General features: G+C 46.0%; 1 protein-coding gene across 4 annotated transcripts in view; it reads right to left on the bottom strand.

Annotated features, from left to right (window-relative positions):
- The window catches only part of MIDEAS (mitotic deacetylase associated SANT domain protein), a 133273-nt gene that overhangs the window by 28415 nt on the left and 87117 nt on the right, over positions 1-17741 (bottom strand). For all 4 annotated transcript variants that reach the window (XM_043985417.1, XM_043985416.1, XM_043985420.1 and 1 more), the window contains 2 exons: positions 6412-8105; positions 964-1278 (listed from right to left, as the gene is read on the bottom strand). In XM_043985417.1, the coding sequence (XP_043841352.1) occupies positions 964-1278; positions 6412-7818 (1722 nt within the window). In that variant the 5' untranslated portion in view covers positions 7819-8105. The remainder of the gene's footprint in view (positions 1-963; positions 1279-6411; positions 8106-17741) is intronic.

Raw genomic sequence — 17741 nt, 5'->3', positions numbered from 1 at the left:
TTAACAATTACTAGTTGTGTGACCCTGGGCAAGTCACTTAAACCCAATTGCCTCATAAAAAAAAAAAAGAAAAGAAAAGAAAAAGAAAATGGGGACAATAACAGCCTCCCATTTCAGCCTTCCTAAATGTAAATTTGAATGTAGTAATAATAATAATAATAATACCCACAAAAGCAGGGTCTTTCAATGTGAAGATTTTGAGATAAGTTCAAGGACCATTACCACTTTTGTAATAAGAACACTAGGGGGCAGCATAGCATAAGAGAAATAATCCTGGGTAGAGGGTTGTGATCCAAATTCAATTTCTACTGTATGACCCTGGGCAAGTCACTGTACCTCTGGGTCTCTTGGTAAAATTAGGGAATTTGGACTAGATGGACTGAGAGCCTCTTTAGTTCCAAAATTCTCAATTTAAGATGTAGAAACATGCCCTTCCTTCCCTACAGATTTCGGAACACTATTTATTTGTTTGTTTGTTATTTATTCATTTATTTATTACACTATTTAACAGATTATTCTAGGACTAGTCACCAGGGGGTGAGATTGAGTCTAGATGGTTGGGAGTAAAGGACAAGTCTTGGGTTCTGTTTTCAACTGGCATATGGTATTCTCTCCCAATAAATGGCCATCAGTATTCATTTTTTCCCAGAAATCTTAACCCATCTATCTGTCCTTAAGTTTGGTTTTTTTTGTGTGTTATTTATTTATTTGCGGGGCAATTGAGGTTAAGTGACTTGCCCAGGGTCACACAGCTAGTAAGTGTCAAGTGTCTGAAGCCGGATTTGAACTCAGGTCCTCCTGAATCCAGGGCCAGTGCTCTATCCACTGCGCCACCTAGCTGCCCCTTTAACCTACCTATCTGAAAGCTCAGGATAGCAATATATATGAAATGGGGTGGAAGGTGGGAGAAGGAGAATTAAAGGGGAGGGAAGTAGTATCTTGTTTTCAAAATGTTGTTCCTACCTGGGCTGGCACATCAGTCATGGGATTCCGGTTGGATCTCCTTCGGGTGACAATGACTGAAGGTTTGTGTTCTGTGGGGCTCCGATCCGGTGCTGAAGCCAAAGGGACTTTCCCTTCCTCATCTGAATATCCCAGCTGTGTCACCTCTGGCAGATCTACCCTGCACACAGGGACTGACACAGGGATGATAAGAGGGACCATCCCACTGTCTTCTCGTGCACGTTTGGAGGGGGTTGAGGGCCCAGCAAACTCCACCACACTCTTGGCTGCAGATGCTACCACTGTCTTCCGCCTCTCCTCTAGGCCTTCAGCATCCTGGAAAGGGGAAGGGAGAAAAGAGCTGTGGAACTGAAGACTGAGACACAATTCCTTCATTTTCTGGTTCTTTTACTCACTCTAGCTGCCACATCACCTTTCTAATGCATCATTTTTGTTTTGTTTTTGTTTTTGTTTTTAGTGAGGCAATGGGGGTTAAGTGACTTGCCCAGGGTCACACAGCTAGTAAGTGTTAAGTGTCTGAGGTCGGATTTGAACTCAGGTCCTCCTGAATCCAGGGCCAGTGCTCTATCCACTGCGCCATCTAGCTGCCCCTCTAATGCATCATTAAACACGTCATTTAATATAGTCGCCCCTTTGATGCCTAGACTTATTAAGATCAGGGTCTGGCCCATTCTGTGTATATGCAATCTTACCTGGAGTTAGGATGATGACGACGATGATAGCCAGCATTTCTCTATCACGATTTAAGGTTTACAAATTTCTTTCCAAATATTATCTCGTTATAAACAGTATAAGCTATGATCACCCCCATTTTACACAGAAGGAAACTGAGGCAGTGATTAAATGACTTGCCCAGAGTCATGGTTTGTTAGTCATGCCCAACTCTTCATGACCCCATTTGGGGTTTTCTTAGCAACGGTACTAGAGTGGTTTGCCATTTCCTTCTCCAGTTCATTTCACAGATGAGGAAACTGAGGCAAACAGGGTGAAGTGACTTGCCCAGGGTCACACAGCTAGGAAGTGTCTGAGGCCAGATTTAAACTCAGGAAGTACAGTCTTCCTGACTCCAGGCAAGCACTGTATCCACTCAGCCACTTAGCTGCTCCAGTCATGAAGTTAATAAGTTCCTAATGAGAGATTTGAACTCAGGTTTCCCTGATTCCAGGTCCAGCTCTCTATCCACTTCATCACCTAGCTGCAGTACAGCATTTTGGAAAGGGTCAAGAGTTCCTCGACCCTCTAGAATTTAGAGAAAGCCTGTTTTCTCTTTGGTAAAATCAGGGGGTTGGACTAGAACAGTAATTCTCAAAGGGTATGCACACTATAAAACTTTACATGCTATGTCACTGCAGATAAAAGAAAATTTATAAATAATTATTTTGAATATGTGACTTACCTAGCACACCTTGTATGATAAGTAGAATGTTTACAAAGTAAATAAGAACTCATCTATACAAGTATACACCAACCTCAAAACATATCATACCTTCAACTCCCAAGAAAGTTAATAAAACTGTTCTTTTTGAGTCACTTTTTTTTGGGGGTGGGGCAGGGCAATGAGGGTTAAGTGATTTGCCCAGGGTCACACAGCTAGTAAGGGTCAAGTGTCTGAGGCTGGATTTGAACTCAGGTCCTCCTGAATCCAAGGCCAGTGCTTTATCTACTGTGCTATCTAGCTGCCCAAAACTGTTCTTTTTGAAGGAAACTTTTACTTGCTCAGAACTCCCAGCTCTCTCTCTCCCTCATCTCTTCTTGGCCTTCTTCAAGTCTCAGCTAATATCCCACTTTCTGCAAGAAGGCTTTCATCCCCCTTGATGCTAGTGCACCCCTCCCTCTGTGGACTGTCCCAATTTATCTTGTATATAGCTTGTTTGTACCTTGTTGTTGGCATGTCGTCTACCCCATTAGACCATCTCCTTGAGAGCAAGACCTACCTTTTGCCTTTCTTTGTCTTGCCAGTGCTTAGCACAGGCATATAGTAGGCACTTAAATGCTTGTTGACTTAACTTGCTAACCTGATCTGATTCTTCACAACAAGTACTGTGCAATAAGCTTTAAAAAAAAGTTTGAGGGACAGCTAGGTGGCACAGTGGATAGAGCACCAAGCCCTGGAGCCAGGGGGACCTGAGCTCAAATCTGACCTCAGACACTTGACACTTACTATCTGTGTGACCCTGGGCAAGTCACTTAACCCCAATTGCCTCACCCAAAAAAAAAAAGAAAAAGAAAAAGTTTGAGAACCATCAGACTAGATGATCTCTAAGGTTTCTTCTAATTAGTTCTAACATTGATTCTGTGACTTGGGATTGAGTCCTAGCTCTAATACTTATGACCAGCTGGACTTTGGGCAAGTTATTTAATCTCTAGGTTTCCTCATCTGTAAAACAAGCTTAGTACTTTAAGATGTATATGATTGGGGGCGGCTAGGTGGTGCAGTAGATAAAGCACCGGCCCTAGATTCAGGAGTACCTAAGTTCAAATCCAGCCTCAGACACTTTGACACTTGCCAGCTGTGTGACCCTGGGCAAGTCACTTAACCCCCATTGCCCCGCAAAAACAAACAAAAAACCAAAAAACCAAGATGTATATGATCTATACATAGACACACACACACACACAGAGGGGGGGGGGAAACACTTGCAAGGTTGTTATGAATAAAGTATTTTAAAATTAAAGCAATAAAAATCAACAACCAAACCTTAAAGTACCAAAATAAACGTGAGCCTTTATTGTTGTTGTTGTTGTAGACAGGAATGGAAACTGGATAGGCGATTTCACTCATGTGGGGAATTCTCAAGAAAGGAAACAATGCAAGCTGGCACCTTCTCTGCAAGTTCCAGTCATAGTCTCAGTCTTTGTCTCTGTTCGTTCTCTCTCTCTCTCTCTCTCTCTTTCTCTCTCTCTCTCTCTCTCTCTCTCTCTCTCTCTCTCTCTCTCTCTTTTGAGGCAACCTGAGTTAAGTCACTTGTCCAGGGTCACACAGCTAGTGTCTGAGGGTAGATTGGAACTCAACATTCTCCGGACTCCAGGGCTGGTGTTATCTACTGGGTCATGTAGCTTCCTGGCAAGTTATAGTCTTTGGAGAATAATCCACAGCACTGAGAGTTACCAAGGGGCACGCAAACAGCATGTGTCATGGGAAGGACTTAAAAGTCTAGTTTTAAAAGTTTGTGAAGTGTTTTGTAAACCCTAGTGTTATAACTTCCCTTAGCCAGGAAGCCTTCCTGGCTTTGAGGGTGGCTCTCTAGGCATGAATATTATTAGTTGTAGCAGTTATAAAATTATTTTTAATATTAATAACAATAAAAATAAATATGACTTGTTATTATCTCCCATTATTTCCCAATAGGCACACTAGCTGCATTCAGGACAGTCATATCCTCACGGTCTCCTCCAGGTACATAAATTAATCTTTCTTACTCCTATTCTTTAGCTTAAATTAAATTTTCCTCTCTTCTTCAGGTTCAAATTTATCTATTTTTAGGTCTTTTATAGTATTTTTTAAGGCCACCTTCTCTCTCTCTCTCTCTCTCTCTCTCATCTCTGCCTTCCTAATTAAGAAAGCAACTCTGTTTAAAGTTTACATTCGAAACTAAGTCTCACCTCCTTTATGAGGCCTTCTCTTGTCTACACACTACCTTCTCCCTTCTTTGAACTCCACCACTACCTCCCATCTGTTCACCCAAATGAACACCTCCACTCTCTAATATTTTCACATGTCTATCTTGTCTCTCCAGCAAGACTTTCTCTGAGGGAAAGGGTATGTTCTATCCTCTGTCTCTCTCATGCAGAGCTAGCACAGAGTTGTCTTCAATAAAAGCATGTTGACGGTGCTTGGGTCTAGGCCTAGGACACTGGCAAAACTTTCTGTTGTATTCTCTATCTCCGGTCACTAGTTGAAACAGTTTCCCTTTCTTATCTTTTATTATTATTATTATTTTTTTTTGCGAGGCAATGGGGGTTAAGTGACTTGCCCAGGGTCACACGGCTAGTAAGTGTCAAGTGTCTGAGGCCAGATTTGAACTCAGGTACTCCTGAATCCAGGACCAGTGCTTTATCCACTGCGCCACCTAGCCGCCCCCTATTATTATTTTTTAAAGAGGCAATTGGGGTTAAATGATTTGCCCAGGGTCCCAGAGCTAGTAACTGTCCGAGGCTGGATTTGAACTCAGGTCCTTCTGACTCGAGTGCTGGTGCTTTATCCACTGCACCACCTAGCTGCCCCTAGATTCCCTTTTTTGTTTTTTTAAAAATCTTTTTGTTTGGGTTTTTGGGGCAGGGCAATGAAGGTTAAGTGACTTGCCCAAGGTCACACAGCTAGTACATGTCAAGTATCTGAGGCTAGATTTGAACTCAGGTCCTCCTGAATCCGGGGCTGGTGCTTTGTCCACTGTGCCACCTAGCTGTCCCCAAAGTATCAGGACATGCAGCTTCCCTTTCTTATCAGAGAGATTCCTCAAAGGGGAAAATGCCTCTGTTTGTCAAGAGTATGTTTTTCATGATCATAGATGTATAACCCATGTCGGATTATTCACCACCTCAGGGATGGGGGAGGGATAGAGATTGGAATAGAAAAATACAAATAAAAACGTTTAATCTGGAAAGGTGGGGGAGGGGTATGCTGGGAAGGGTACAGGAGGTATATGTATATGTTTATATACACACATATATATGTTATGCATTTATGAGTTATTTAGGTCTTATTTATGTAGTAATTATATTTAAACAAATTTGTCATATAAAATATTTATATAAATTGATATGTATTTGTTATTTAAGGAATTAAAATACTAAGTTATATGTATTAGAACATATCTAGTTATATCTAAATGTAATAATGTAGAAAATTTACCTTATGTCATATATGTGTCTTTGTACATATTATATATCACAAATAAAATAAAACTTTTTTTTAAAAATCAAGAGTACCAGGGCAGCTAGGTGGCGCAGTGGATAGAACACTGGCCCTGGAATCAGGAGGACCTGAGTTCAAATCTGACTTCAGACACTTGACACTTACTAGCTGTGTGACCCTGGGCAAGTCACTTAACCCCAATTGCCTCACCAAAAAAAATATATATAAATAAAATTTAAAAAAAAATCAAGAGTACCCATATGGGAAAATATGTACACTGTGAAGCTTTTCTAAATCCCCCAAGTGGCTAGTCCCCTTACCCACAAATTATCCTGCATCTATTTTGGGTATACATGACATACATGCTGATAATATACATTTGTTAAGGGCAGAGCCTATCATTGTTTTTATACCTCAGCACAGTGTCTAGTAAACAGCAGGTGCTTAATGAATGCTTCTTGCTCGGTTGCCTCAATCTTCAGCCCCTTTATACCTGACACAGTCTGTCCCTGGCCTAGCTTCTATGTTTCCTCTAGAATCCAACTAAGTCTTTCAATTCCTCCCAGACCCTTGTGAAGCATCTCAGTTCTCACCTGGAGGGAGGCCAGTTCCACAGCTTTCTGAGCCAACGTCAGCAAATTGGCCTCCTGGGAAGCCCGCCGCCGCCGTCTCGTGCTCTGAATCACCCCTCCTCGAACCACTCCAAAGTCATTGGTTCCCCAGGCTTCACTGCCTTCAGGGGCCTCCCGCTCCCGGCCATTCTGGGCCAGTCTCTCCCCTTCAGGCAGGTGTTGCTGACCACCAAGAGCTACCCCACCTTGCTCTGACTGGGGCATGAGGTGGCTGCCCTTCTCGTGACCCAGGGTCTCAGGATGGGGCTGCCCCAGGTTACCCTGGGGCAGGTGCTGCTGCTGCTGTGACCAGTGATGTAAGAACAGGTTGCTAGATATCTCTTCTCGGGGCTGGGGAACAGGACCATCCAGGGCAGTTGTGGATGAGGGCGGTAGAATCCCTTCCTTGGAAAGCCGTCGGGAGCGCCGTGGGAAGGAGATCTGGGCCTGAGGTAGCACAGGTTGTGTAGGCTGGTCCTGCATGAGGGCCTTCAGGAGCTCCGGGTTCATCTCGGGATTGGGGGGAAAGGGACAGGGCACCATACTGTGATGGGGTCCAAGGTGAGCCTGACCCATGGGGCCAGCTGACTGAAGGCTGAAGTCCTGGGGCTGCTGGGAGTGGGGTGGAGGTGGAGGCTGCTGTTGGGGATAGAAATTCTCAAAAAGCTGCATTTGGGGGAGGGCCTGCTGTTTCTGTTGTGGGGGAAAGGCAGCTGGGTTGGTGCCAGGTGGGGGCTGTCGAAAAACATGGCGGTTCACTTGGTGGTTCCCAAATGCCAACTGGAAAGGCTGCAGGGGCAATTGGCCTGGGGGCTTCTTGGGTGTATGGAAGGAGTTCACAGGGGCTTGGGCCCTTCCCAGCTCCAGCTGTGCCTTTTGGGACATCATCTGTTGTATGGCATCATTGTAGGGATCCAGCGGCAGGAGTCCTTTCTCCTGGCTTCGTTTCAAGGTCTCGGGGTGGCTATAGAAACCCGAGACCCCAACTGTGGGGTGAGGGGCCCCTTTTTGGCCACCATACATAGTGAGTGCATGGTTCCACAACTGGTGGGGAGAGGGCTGGGACTGCTGCTGCCAGCTCGCATCCCCACCCCGCTCGGGCACCCGGCCCATTACTGAATTTGACCACTTGACAGCTGCCACCTGTTGAGAGAGCATGGGAGGGTTCCCCCGCTCCGGTCTGTAAACTACTGAGTTCAGTAGCGATAGGGTACTGTGAGGGGGTAGCTCAGAGGGCTGGGAGGTAGGGACGCTGCTAACTGGTCCACCATGACCATAATACTGCCCCTCCTTCAGCTGTTGCTGCTCCTTTGTTGCTGTTTCTGGGTCGCTGAAAAACGGAACCCGTTTCCTTTTGTTCTGGGCCTTGGGTTGGGCCTGGAGGTTCATCGTGTGGTTTGCTATGCCAGGGAGAAGAGATACCCACTCACCAGCTGCCCATCCCCCAGGGAAAAGCCCCTTGGAGCGTGGGCTCCACCCCCCCCAGTGGTTGCTGAATCCCAATTTCCAGTTGCCAAAGGAAGAAAAGAGGAGGGGGGAACAGGAGAAGGAAAGAAGCCTCGGAAGAACTTGGTCAGTCACTCAAGGTTCCTTCTGGTTCTTCTAAAGGGTCTCTCAAACCCCGTACATGACCTCTTTTATCCTCCCCCAATTCATGGTGCCAGAGTTTTCAGTGCCTACAAGAGAAGAAGGAGACGTGTCAGCAAGTAAGGAAAACAATGAATAGGAACTAGGGGGCAGGGAGAAACTCATTCAGCCACTATGTCTCTGTATGGCTGTGTAAATCTCCTCTCTGTGCACCTAGCCTCTGACTCCCTTATACTACCACCCCTGAACTCCCTTCAGCACTGTCCATCTACCGCCTATCCATTTGGCAGTCCCCCTAACAGATCTGGTCCTTTCCCGGTCCGACTATGCAGCCATCAAAGCCTCCTGACACATTCCTGACACTGACATCTGCAGCAGAGGCAGAGAGAGAGAGAGAGAGAGAGAGAGAGAGAGAGAGAGAGAGAGAGAGAGTGTGTGTGTGTGTGTGTGTGTGTGTGTGTGTACACACAAGCGGTGAGGGAAGAGGGAACTGGGGGAGCAGAGACAGTTGAATCTACACCTGCTGCTGCTATTTCCTAGGAAGCTATGGGAACAAAGCCTTTCTGCATCCAAGACACAACAGAGTCTAAGATAGGTTTGGAATTCACTGTCCCAGAGACTGACAAAGTCAAGATCTGAGTCTGGGGAGCTAAGGAAGGTCCTCGATCTCACTTTCGTAGCGCTTGACAGCCTAGGTGGTATAGCATAGTGGATAGGATTTTATACTTGGGATTTAGGAAGGCCAGGATTCAAATCCCACTTCATATATACTGGCTGTTGGAGCCACAGGCAGGTAGAGTTCAGTTTCTTCATCTTAAAATGATGGGAGTTTCATGGATTGTGCAAGAAGGAACCACTGTTGGGTTTGATTGACTCAAGATGGATCGAGGTGTGGTGTATTTGAAAGCTACTGAATGCGGCTTAACAATGCTTCATAGGTGGGCAGCTAGGTGGCGAAGTGGATAAAGCAATGGCCCTGGATTCAGGAGAACCAAATCTGGCCTCAGACACTTGACACTTACTAGCTGTGTGATCCTGGGCAAGTCACTTAATCCTCATTGCCCGGGGGAGGGGGGGTGTCCAATCTAATCTTCCTGGAGAGATAGATTAAAGCCAGAAAAATACTTCATAAAAATCTTTATTCTTTTAGTATTTAAACAATAAAAGATGACGTTGGCTCGATGGCCCCCAATGTTCCCTCTTGTTCTCAATCTATTAACCTATAATTCTACCTTTCCAGCCTTATCTCATGGTATCTCCATTCACTTATGAAGCTTCCTTTCAAGGCTTTCCTCAAAACAGTTTTGATGCGGTGAACACTGGCTTTTGGAGAGCCTGGATTTCCGTTTGGGCTCTGGCATTTCCCAGCTGTGTGATGTTGGGCAAGTAACCTAATCTCTCTGCACTTTTGCCTCCTTGCCCATAAAAGATGACGATGACAAGACCAGGTGATCTCTAAGATTCCTTCCCACCTCGAAATCTATGATCTTTCTACTCATCCTTTAAAAGCCAAACTTAAAGGTCACCTCTTCCATGAAATCTTCCTTGATCCACCCAGTAAACAACCACCTTCTACTTCATGCCTTACGTAGCACGATGTAGTTCTAATGGAGCGGCTGGGTGGCACAATGGAAAGAGTGTGGGGCTTGGAGTCAGGAAGACTCATCTTCCAGAGTTCAAATCTGGGCTCAGGCACTTACTAGGTGCATGACTCTGGGCAAGTCACTTAAACTGTTTGCCTCAGTTTCCTCATCTGTCAAATAAGCTGTAGAAGGAAATGGCAAACCACTCCAGTATCTTTGCCAACAAAACTCCAGATGGGGTCACAAAAAGGTGGATGACTAAAAACAATTCTAAGGCACTTATCACATAATTTTGTGTGTATTACTTTCTGGGGGCAGGTAACTGGGGTTAAGTGACTTGCTCAGGGTCACACAGCTAGTGTCTGAGGCTGCTCTTGAACTTAGATACTCCTGACTCCCTTGTGCCACCTAGCTGCCCCTACATAACTAACAGGTAGGGGGCATAGTGAATAGCCTCCTAAACATGCTCAAATCCAATCACTTACTAGCTGTGAGCCCCTGAGCACAGAGGTTAAGAATACTTAAGCTGCTGTCTGCCTCGGTTTCCTCATCTGTAAAATGAGGTTTAAAAGTATTTATCTCAAAAACATTGTTTTGAGGGTAGAATTAGATAATATTTGTAAAGTGCTTTGCAAACCTTAAGGGGCTCTATAAATGCTACTTATTGTAATTATTACTATTATTAATTCATTTCTGTGGGCATCTCATTTCCCTACAAGACTATAAGCTCCAGGAGAGGAGGAGCTATGACTTGTCTGAATTTATCATCTTAACTTTTTGCACTCAGTAGTCATGTAACAAATATGTGCTCATTTTGGCACTTCTATGGCTCCCAAGGAAATCTATCTGGGACTTTAGACTACCCACCAGCATTTTTTTTTTTTTTGGTGTGGGGCAATGAGGGTTAAATGACTTGCCCAGGGTCACACAGCTAGTAAGTGTCAAGTGTCTGAGGCCAGATTTGAACTCATGTCCTCCTGAATCCAGGGCCTGTGCTTTATTCACTGCACCACCTAGCTGCTCCCCCACCAGCATCTTTTTGTTCGATTTCAGTCTGTCCTAGAATTCAGAAGGATGTGACAATCCCTTAAACCCTTCTCTTCTCTCTAAGAGAGAGAAAAAAAGAGAGAAGAGCGAGAGGGGGGAGAGAGAGAAAAAGAGAGAGGGGGGGAGGGAGGGAGGGAAAGAAAGGGAGAGGGAGGGAGGAAGGAAGGAGAGAGCAAGTTCGTGCCATGCCAGGGTCTGGCTAAAGCTTGGGAGGGGGAGTATTTCCACAAGGAAGGGAAAACAGCTGCCAAAGGCACCACCACGCCAGCTGAGCAGGACTCTGGGCTTCTAGGCACATTCCTGACCCAGCCATTGGCAGCAGAAGTGGCCCCCAGGAGAAATTCTGAGAAGGGCCTGGTAAGTGTGCAGGACCTCCCAGTCTCTGGGCACAGAGGCAGATCTACAATACAGGGTATGCAAGAGGGTAGGAGCCAGAAGAGAAGATGAATGACTCAAGAGGAAGTCGAATTGGTCACCCAGTTTTTAAGGCCACTTAACTGCAAAGGTGGTCTGCAAGCATTCATAGAGCATTTACTACTGGTCCAGGGACTGTGCTAAACACTAGAGGTACAAAAAAGGGCAAAAACAGTCCCTGCCCTCAAGAAGCTCACAGTCTATCTAACGTGTGAGAAAAACTATAAATAGCAAGGACACACAAAATATAGAGTGCATGGAATGTCATCTGAGAGGGAAGACAGGAGCAGTGAAGGGGTCTGTGAAAGGTCTCCTATAGAAGGGGGGGGAGGTACTTCAAACAGAAAAATTTGGAGAGACCCTGCTTAAAACTCAAAGTCTCAGCCTCCTTCCATCCCCCAAAAGACACCAGCAGCTAAAGCCTCCAGGATAGGAGGGGGTGGAAGAAGAAGGAACAATTTGAAAAAGGATTCATTCACTCAACAAAGCTTAATTAAAGTGCCCACTAGCCTCGTCTTGGAGGAGGTACTTGAATTGAGAGCCTTGAACAAAGTTGGGAATTCCAAGACATGGACATGAGGAACAGATACATTTCAGCCAAGGGTAATAGCCTATACAAAGGCACAGAGGCAGAAGGACAAGAAGCAGGCCAGTCTGGCTGGTAAGGAGAGTACATACCTAAAGGGAAGCACATACCTAAAGGGAAGACTGAAAAAGGCCACTTGTAGAAGATTGGATTCTGGCTGAGACCTGAAGGAAGCAGGAACATTCTGCAGCCAGGGGGGACAGTAGTCAGTGTAAATTCATGAAGACTGGAAGTGTTCAGGGCCGTGGGGGAAGATCTAATGAAACCAGAAAGGCGAAAAGGAGTAAGGTTTTCCAGTAGGAAAGGGCTTTAAAAGGCAAAAAGAGGATTTTATATTTGGTGAGGGAAGCAATGAGATTGTTTGAAGGGAAGGAGAGTAGACACCTGGTCAGGTCTATCTAGGCTTTAGGACAATCAACTTACTAGGGGAGTGGATGATGGACTGAAGTGGGGAGAGACTTGGGGCAGCTAAAGCCTCAGTGTCCTCCCATGGAGTGTGGGAAATCATGAGAAAGAGGGAAGAGTCCAGAAGAAAAAGCATGTCTGTGAAGAAGGGAAGTTATTTCTGCTGGGAGGTGGAGGATACCACAGAAATGTGATAAAAACCCAAGAAGGAAACATAAACATAACAGCAACTCACACTCACAGCACTTTTTTTTTGTGGGGGTGGGGGTGGGGGGGAGTAATGAGGATTAAGTGACTTGCCCAGGGTCACATAGCTAGTGTCAAGTGTCTGAGGCTAAATTTGAACTCAGGTCCCCCTGAACCCAGGGCTGGTGCTTTATCCACTGCACCACCTAGCTACCCCCTCACATAGCACTTTAAGGAGAGTTCCTGTAGGTGGATCAGGTACTAGAAGCATCAGGCCTGAAAAATCTTTGCTCTCACACTGTCCAAGGGGGACAGGCCCCAGCCATGTCTCATGTGCCTGGCTGTCCCAGCCTCCCCACTCCCAAAAGGAAAGCTTTGCAGGGAGGACTTAACATGCCAAGAGACCAACCTAAGTACTTAACACTCATCTGACCACTTATTTCCTTACTCCCTCTTATTCCATGGCCCACGGTGACTCAATCCTCCAGCTCCCTCTTCCTATCATCTTTCACTTTCACCCTATATCACCACTGGGTAGTGACTTCCTCCTTCTCTATTTCCTTCCTCAGCTCTCCCGCCAACCACGTGACCCATCAGATTCTCTGGGTTTCCTCCCTTAGTAGCACCCCCCCTACACACACACACACACACACACACACACACTTCCCTAGGCCTCAGTCACGGCAGACACTTAGTGCTTCTCAAAGTTCTGGCTCATTTGGAGGGAAAACCCTTTCAGATCAGAAAAGATGAAGAATAGGGGGCAGATGTGGAGAAATACAGACCCGAGAGGCACTGAATAGGTAAAGGGACAAGAAGAAAAGAGATCGAGGAGAAATTGACACAGAATTAACTTTCTGAACAAAAACCTCTCTTGCATTTTAAACACTTTTGCAACCAGCCACAGCATCACTGTAGAGAATGAGGCAACCAAAGCCCACTCAGGAAAACAAACACCCACAGAAGCGCCCTGAAACTTCTTGCCCATTGTTTGCCATCGGTGGGAGCATCCTTTCCAACCTGGCAAAACCTGACCATAACCTGACCAATCTCTGCCTTCAGCCAACAGCACCAGGCTGGCTCAGGCAGTTTGCCTCCTGTCTCTCACAGGGGAAGAATGGGGGAGGGCAAGGCAGAGCTGCTGAGGATTAGAGGTCCATGTGACTGCAAAGAAACTCTAAGCCTCCCCTGCTGTCCCCCTACTCTCCCTGCCTGCCCCCCCCTCCACTGTGACCACAGACCTTCCTGACAACCCCCATAAAAACCACAGTAATGGGGCCTGGTGACTAAAGAGATGCCAGAGATACTTGGTGTGTGAGAGGTGGGCAGACAGCAGCCCTATTCTGTGACTGGAGCCACATAGCATTGGGGGTTGGGGGGGGCAACATAAGCAGCTCGAATACAAATGAGCCTTCTGGTCCTTTTGAGACTTGGCATGACTGATGCCTATGCTATAGTTCAAACTGCTGCAGCTGAAATTTCTCTTTTACATCCTCTCATTTTGGAGGTGGCCGAGTGGGAGAAAGGTTACAACTTTAGACTGCAGATCTTGAGGACCTGAGCACCCATACTACTAGAGGTAAACTTCTCTGGTCTTTGGTTTCTTTTTGTTTTGTGGGGCAATAAGGGTTAAGTGACTTGGCCAGGGTCACACAGCTAGTAAGTGTCAAGTATCTGAGGCCATATTTGAACTCAGGTCCTCCTGAATCTAGGGCTGGTGCTTTATCCACTGAGCCACCTTAACTGCCCCAGGTCTTTGGTTTCTTCATCCATTAAATGAAGAAACTGAATAATCCTGGAAGCTCCTTCCGATTTAAAATCCAGAGAGAGCCAGACCTTTAGGCCTTTAGGGAAGGTCCTCCTGGGTACCATGGACCTGACTCTGACTCTTGTCTTCTACATACAAGCTCAACTCCCTAAGATTTCCCTTAGGAAATTACCTAGAACTTCAAGACAGTATAGCCACAGGCTTGGCTCACAGTAAAGAGAGAGAGAGAGAGAGAGAGAGAGAGAGAGAGATTGAGAGAGAGATTGAGATTGCAGGAAGACTTAATAAATGCCAAGGGAGTGCTAAGTCTAGGGCTTGCTTAAGTCAGGCCACCCTCCAAAAAGAAAATGTTCATCTGTTTGGGGGCCCAGGAAGAAATAGTTATTTCATGATTTGGAAGAAATAATAGGTGTGGGGCACTGGCCCTGGAGTTAGGAATACCCAAGTTCAAATTTGGCCTCAGACAATCACTAGCTATGTGATCCTGAGCAAACCTTTTTTTGTGTGTGTGTGGGGTGGGGTGGGGTGGCAATGAGGGTTGTTATTTGCCCAGGGTCACACAGCTAATAAGTGTCAAGTGTCAAATGTCTGAGTCTGAATTTGAACTCAGGTCCTCCTGAAACCAGGATCAGTATTTTATCCACTGCCACCTAGCTGCCCCCTGGGCAAATCTTTTAATCTTGATTATGAAGGAAGGAGGGGGAAGGGAGGGAGAAAGAGAGAAAGGAAGGAAGGAAGGAAGGAAGGAAGGAAGGAAGGAAGGAAGGAAGGAAGGAAGGAAGGAAGGAAGGAAGGAAGGAAGGAAGTGCTATTATCATCTCCATTTTACAGAGGAGGAAACCGAGTTTGAGGAGTGGTTAGCTAAGAGACTTGCCCAAGGTGACACAGCTAGCAAGTAAATGAGACAGGTCTCCTTGACTACAAGCCCAGCACAACGTCACCTAGGTACCTAATGAATGAGGCAGAAATGAGTCTTCACTCACTATTTGTTGCCTGTCCTGAGGAACCTAAGACCTTTTTGTCTACTGCTCTTCCTTCCAGAAAGCCTGCCTGGTAGCCTACTATCCCAGGAAATCTGCATGGGTCTCTGCCTCTTCTTGCAATGCTTCCTGTTACAAAATCATTGCTGTCATCTCATAAAGAGCAAGGCCAAGATGCATTGGTATAGGACAGGCCCCAGGAGCCTTCTATTATCAGGGAGGGGTGGGGGTGGGGGCAAAGACGGTTGTTCTTTCCAAGCCAGGAATGCCCTTTGTCTCCAGGGATGGGTGTGGAGTATAAACTGGGAGCCTCTCTGGGAGGGAGCCCTGTAGTCAGCAGGAAGCTTGGGGCTGGCTTGCTCAACAGCTGAGACACCATGTCTCTCCTCAGCCTCTCCCCATACTCCCCCATCTCCTTTTCAACCTCCCCTCCTTGACCACCTGTTGTCTGATGTAGCTTCTGCTGGGGAAGGGTTTCCCTAGCACAGATTTCTCCAGATCAGTAATAGCGGCAGATGCCGAGTGCCCTGGGCAGGCAGGTCCTTCCCACCCTCCCCAAAGAACAGCTGTGGGGCCCTGCTGAGTCTCTGGCCTATAGGCAGAGAAGGTGGAGAAGAGAAGTGGCTATAGGCTGCAAAGCTACTCGGTCCATTTCCTTGGTCCAACTCCTCTCTCCAACTCCACTTCTTCACCCTCTCCAGGGGCCCAAGTCTCTCCAGTATTTGCTCAAAATTTCTGCAGAAGCCACATGTATTTCAATCCTTTGGCTTTTGAGAAGTTCTAGAGGGACAGGCCATGAGGCTTGATGTCAAGTCCACATCTCAGACAGAGCTCAGCTTTCTTATTCATCAAGTCAAACACTCTGCTGTAGCTTTGGTGGGCTTTGAGTCACTTCCTCAAGTCCTGCTCCCCAACCCCCACTGATGCATCATAGGGTAGAAGTTGGCTAGCCAGACCCTCATCTCCCTTCCCCTCCCCAATCCAACCCATGGTTTGTTATCCTTCCTCAGATTGGGGAGAGGGAGAAATAGTGGAGGCTGGTTCTTCCTCTCCAAACGCTCTTAAATTCTCTCTAAAGACTAAGGAAGCCCCACTAGGATATTCTTGTCTCCTTTAGAAGGAAAAGGGCTTAATGAGGAATCAAGAGCTGACAAGAATGCCTCTGGGCCTCGAAATTTCAGGGACAGCTGCTGTCTGATCTTCCTTAAAGGAAACCCACAGCTTATGTGGGCCTCCCTGATAATAATACAACCTAACCAATTCTTTTTCTTCTTTTCCCTTTTTTTTTTTGGTCCTGGCCTATCAACTCCTCTTTCCAGCTCTCTCTTCCCTTCTTTTTTCCCCACCAACTCTGACTTAGGGCTGTTCTTCAGGCCCTAGGAGGAGCCAGGACCTCAAGCAGATACAGAGGTTTCTAGAGGATTGTATGTGGCCTGGAGCACTTTCTCTTCATGCAAGAGAGATTTAGGGAAACTCACTTTGAGAACAAAAAGAAAGCCACAGAGTGTGCTGGGAGGGAGAAGGGAAAGAGAGAGAGATTAAGTAAGAAGGGCCCTGCAGTCTCATGTAATGCTCACAGGGGTGAAAATTCAGATTTCTACAGATGTACCCAAGTGTCTAAAGAAGCCAGCTCCACACACTTCCCTATTTTCCTGTCTCTTAAACTCTCTTAGTAGGAACCTCACTGAGACCATCCAAGATCATTAAGCCATTGGCCAGCTGCCACGCCCTCCCTTCCACCAAAGCAGTATCATTCCAGATCGAGAGAGGAAAGGCTGACCCAGAGTCAATTCGAAAGCTCTATCCCCAACTGCCACCCTCCCACCAACCATTACCTACCATCCCCCTACAGCATGTTCCAGACCCCACTACCTGACCAGATGCATCTAAAGTTTGACCTTTAACAAAGTAAGTCCACCCAGCCACCAGTCCATACTTTGAGGCCCCCTAGCATTTAGTAACACTGCCACAGCCCCCACCCCCAGCTCAAGGAATGATTAATAACAGTAGCTCATGTTTATAGTGTTTTAAGGTTTATCAAAACAACCACCACCACAACAAAAACTCTCCTTCCAAGATGATGAAATCATCTTGGTACAAGTATTGTTAACCCCATTTTACAAATCACGTGATTGATCACAGACTTTGAAGCTGGAAGACATCTTAGTTTCATCTAGTTCAATCCCCTCATTATATAGATAAGGAAACAGGTCTTGAAGAGGGAAAGTGTGATTTGATTACTATTTATTTGCTCTAGGTAGCATAAGGGGCAGAAATGAGATTTGAGCTCAGGTCTTTAGGCATCAAATTCAATATTCTGTTCTGTCACAATTTGCTTCCACTCCAATTAATCAATCAACAAGCATTTAGTAGGCTTCAGTTATGTGTCAGGAATTGGGCTAAGTGCCCAATACAAAAATAAAAATGAAAACAATCCTTACTCTTAAGACATTTACGGTCTAGCTGGGAGAGACATGTCAGCAGATAGATATATACAAAACAGATACAAGGTGATTTTTTTCAAGGAGCAGGGAGGAAGGAAAAGCAATGAACAGTTTAGAAAATGAGGGTGGAACTTGATTGGATCCCTAAAGACAACTAGGGATGATTCTGAAAGCTAGAGGCATCCAGGATGACCACTACAAAGGCTCTGGTGAGGAGTGCTCTGTGAGGAAGACAAAAGGTGGCCAGTTTGTCTGGGCTACATAGTACATGGAGGAAATTAATGTTTGGGGACAAACTGTGAAGGGTTTTAA

This window comes from Dromiciops gliroides, chromosome 2 (assembly GCF_019393635.1).
Source record: "Dromiciops gliroides isolate mDroGli1 chromosome 2, mDroGli1.pri, whole genome shotgun sequence".
Lineage (NCBI taxonomy): Eukaryota > Metazoa > Chordata > Mammalia > Microbiotheria > Microbiotheriidae > Dromiciops > Dromiciops gliroides.
Note: the sequence above shows the minus strand (reverse complement) of the source record. Positions and strands in the feature narration are given on the sequence as shown.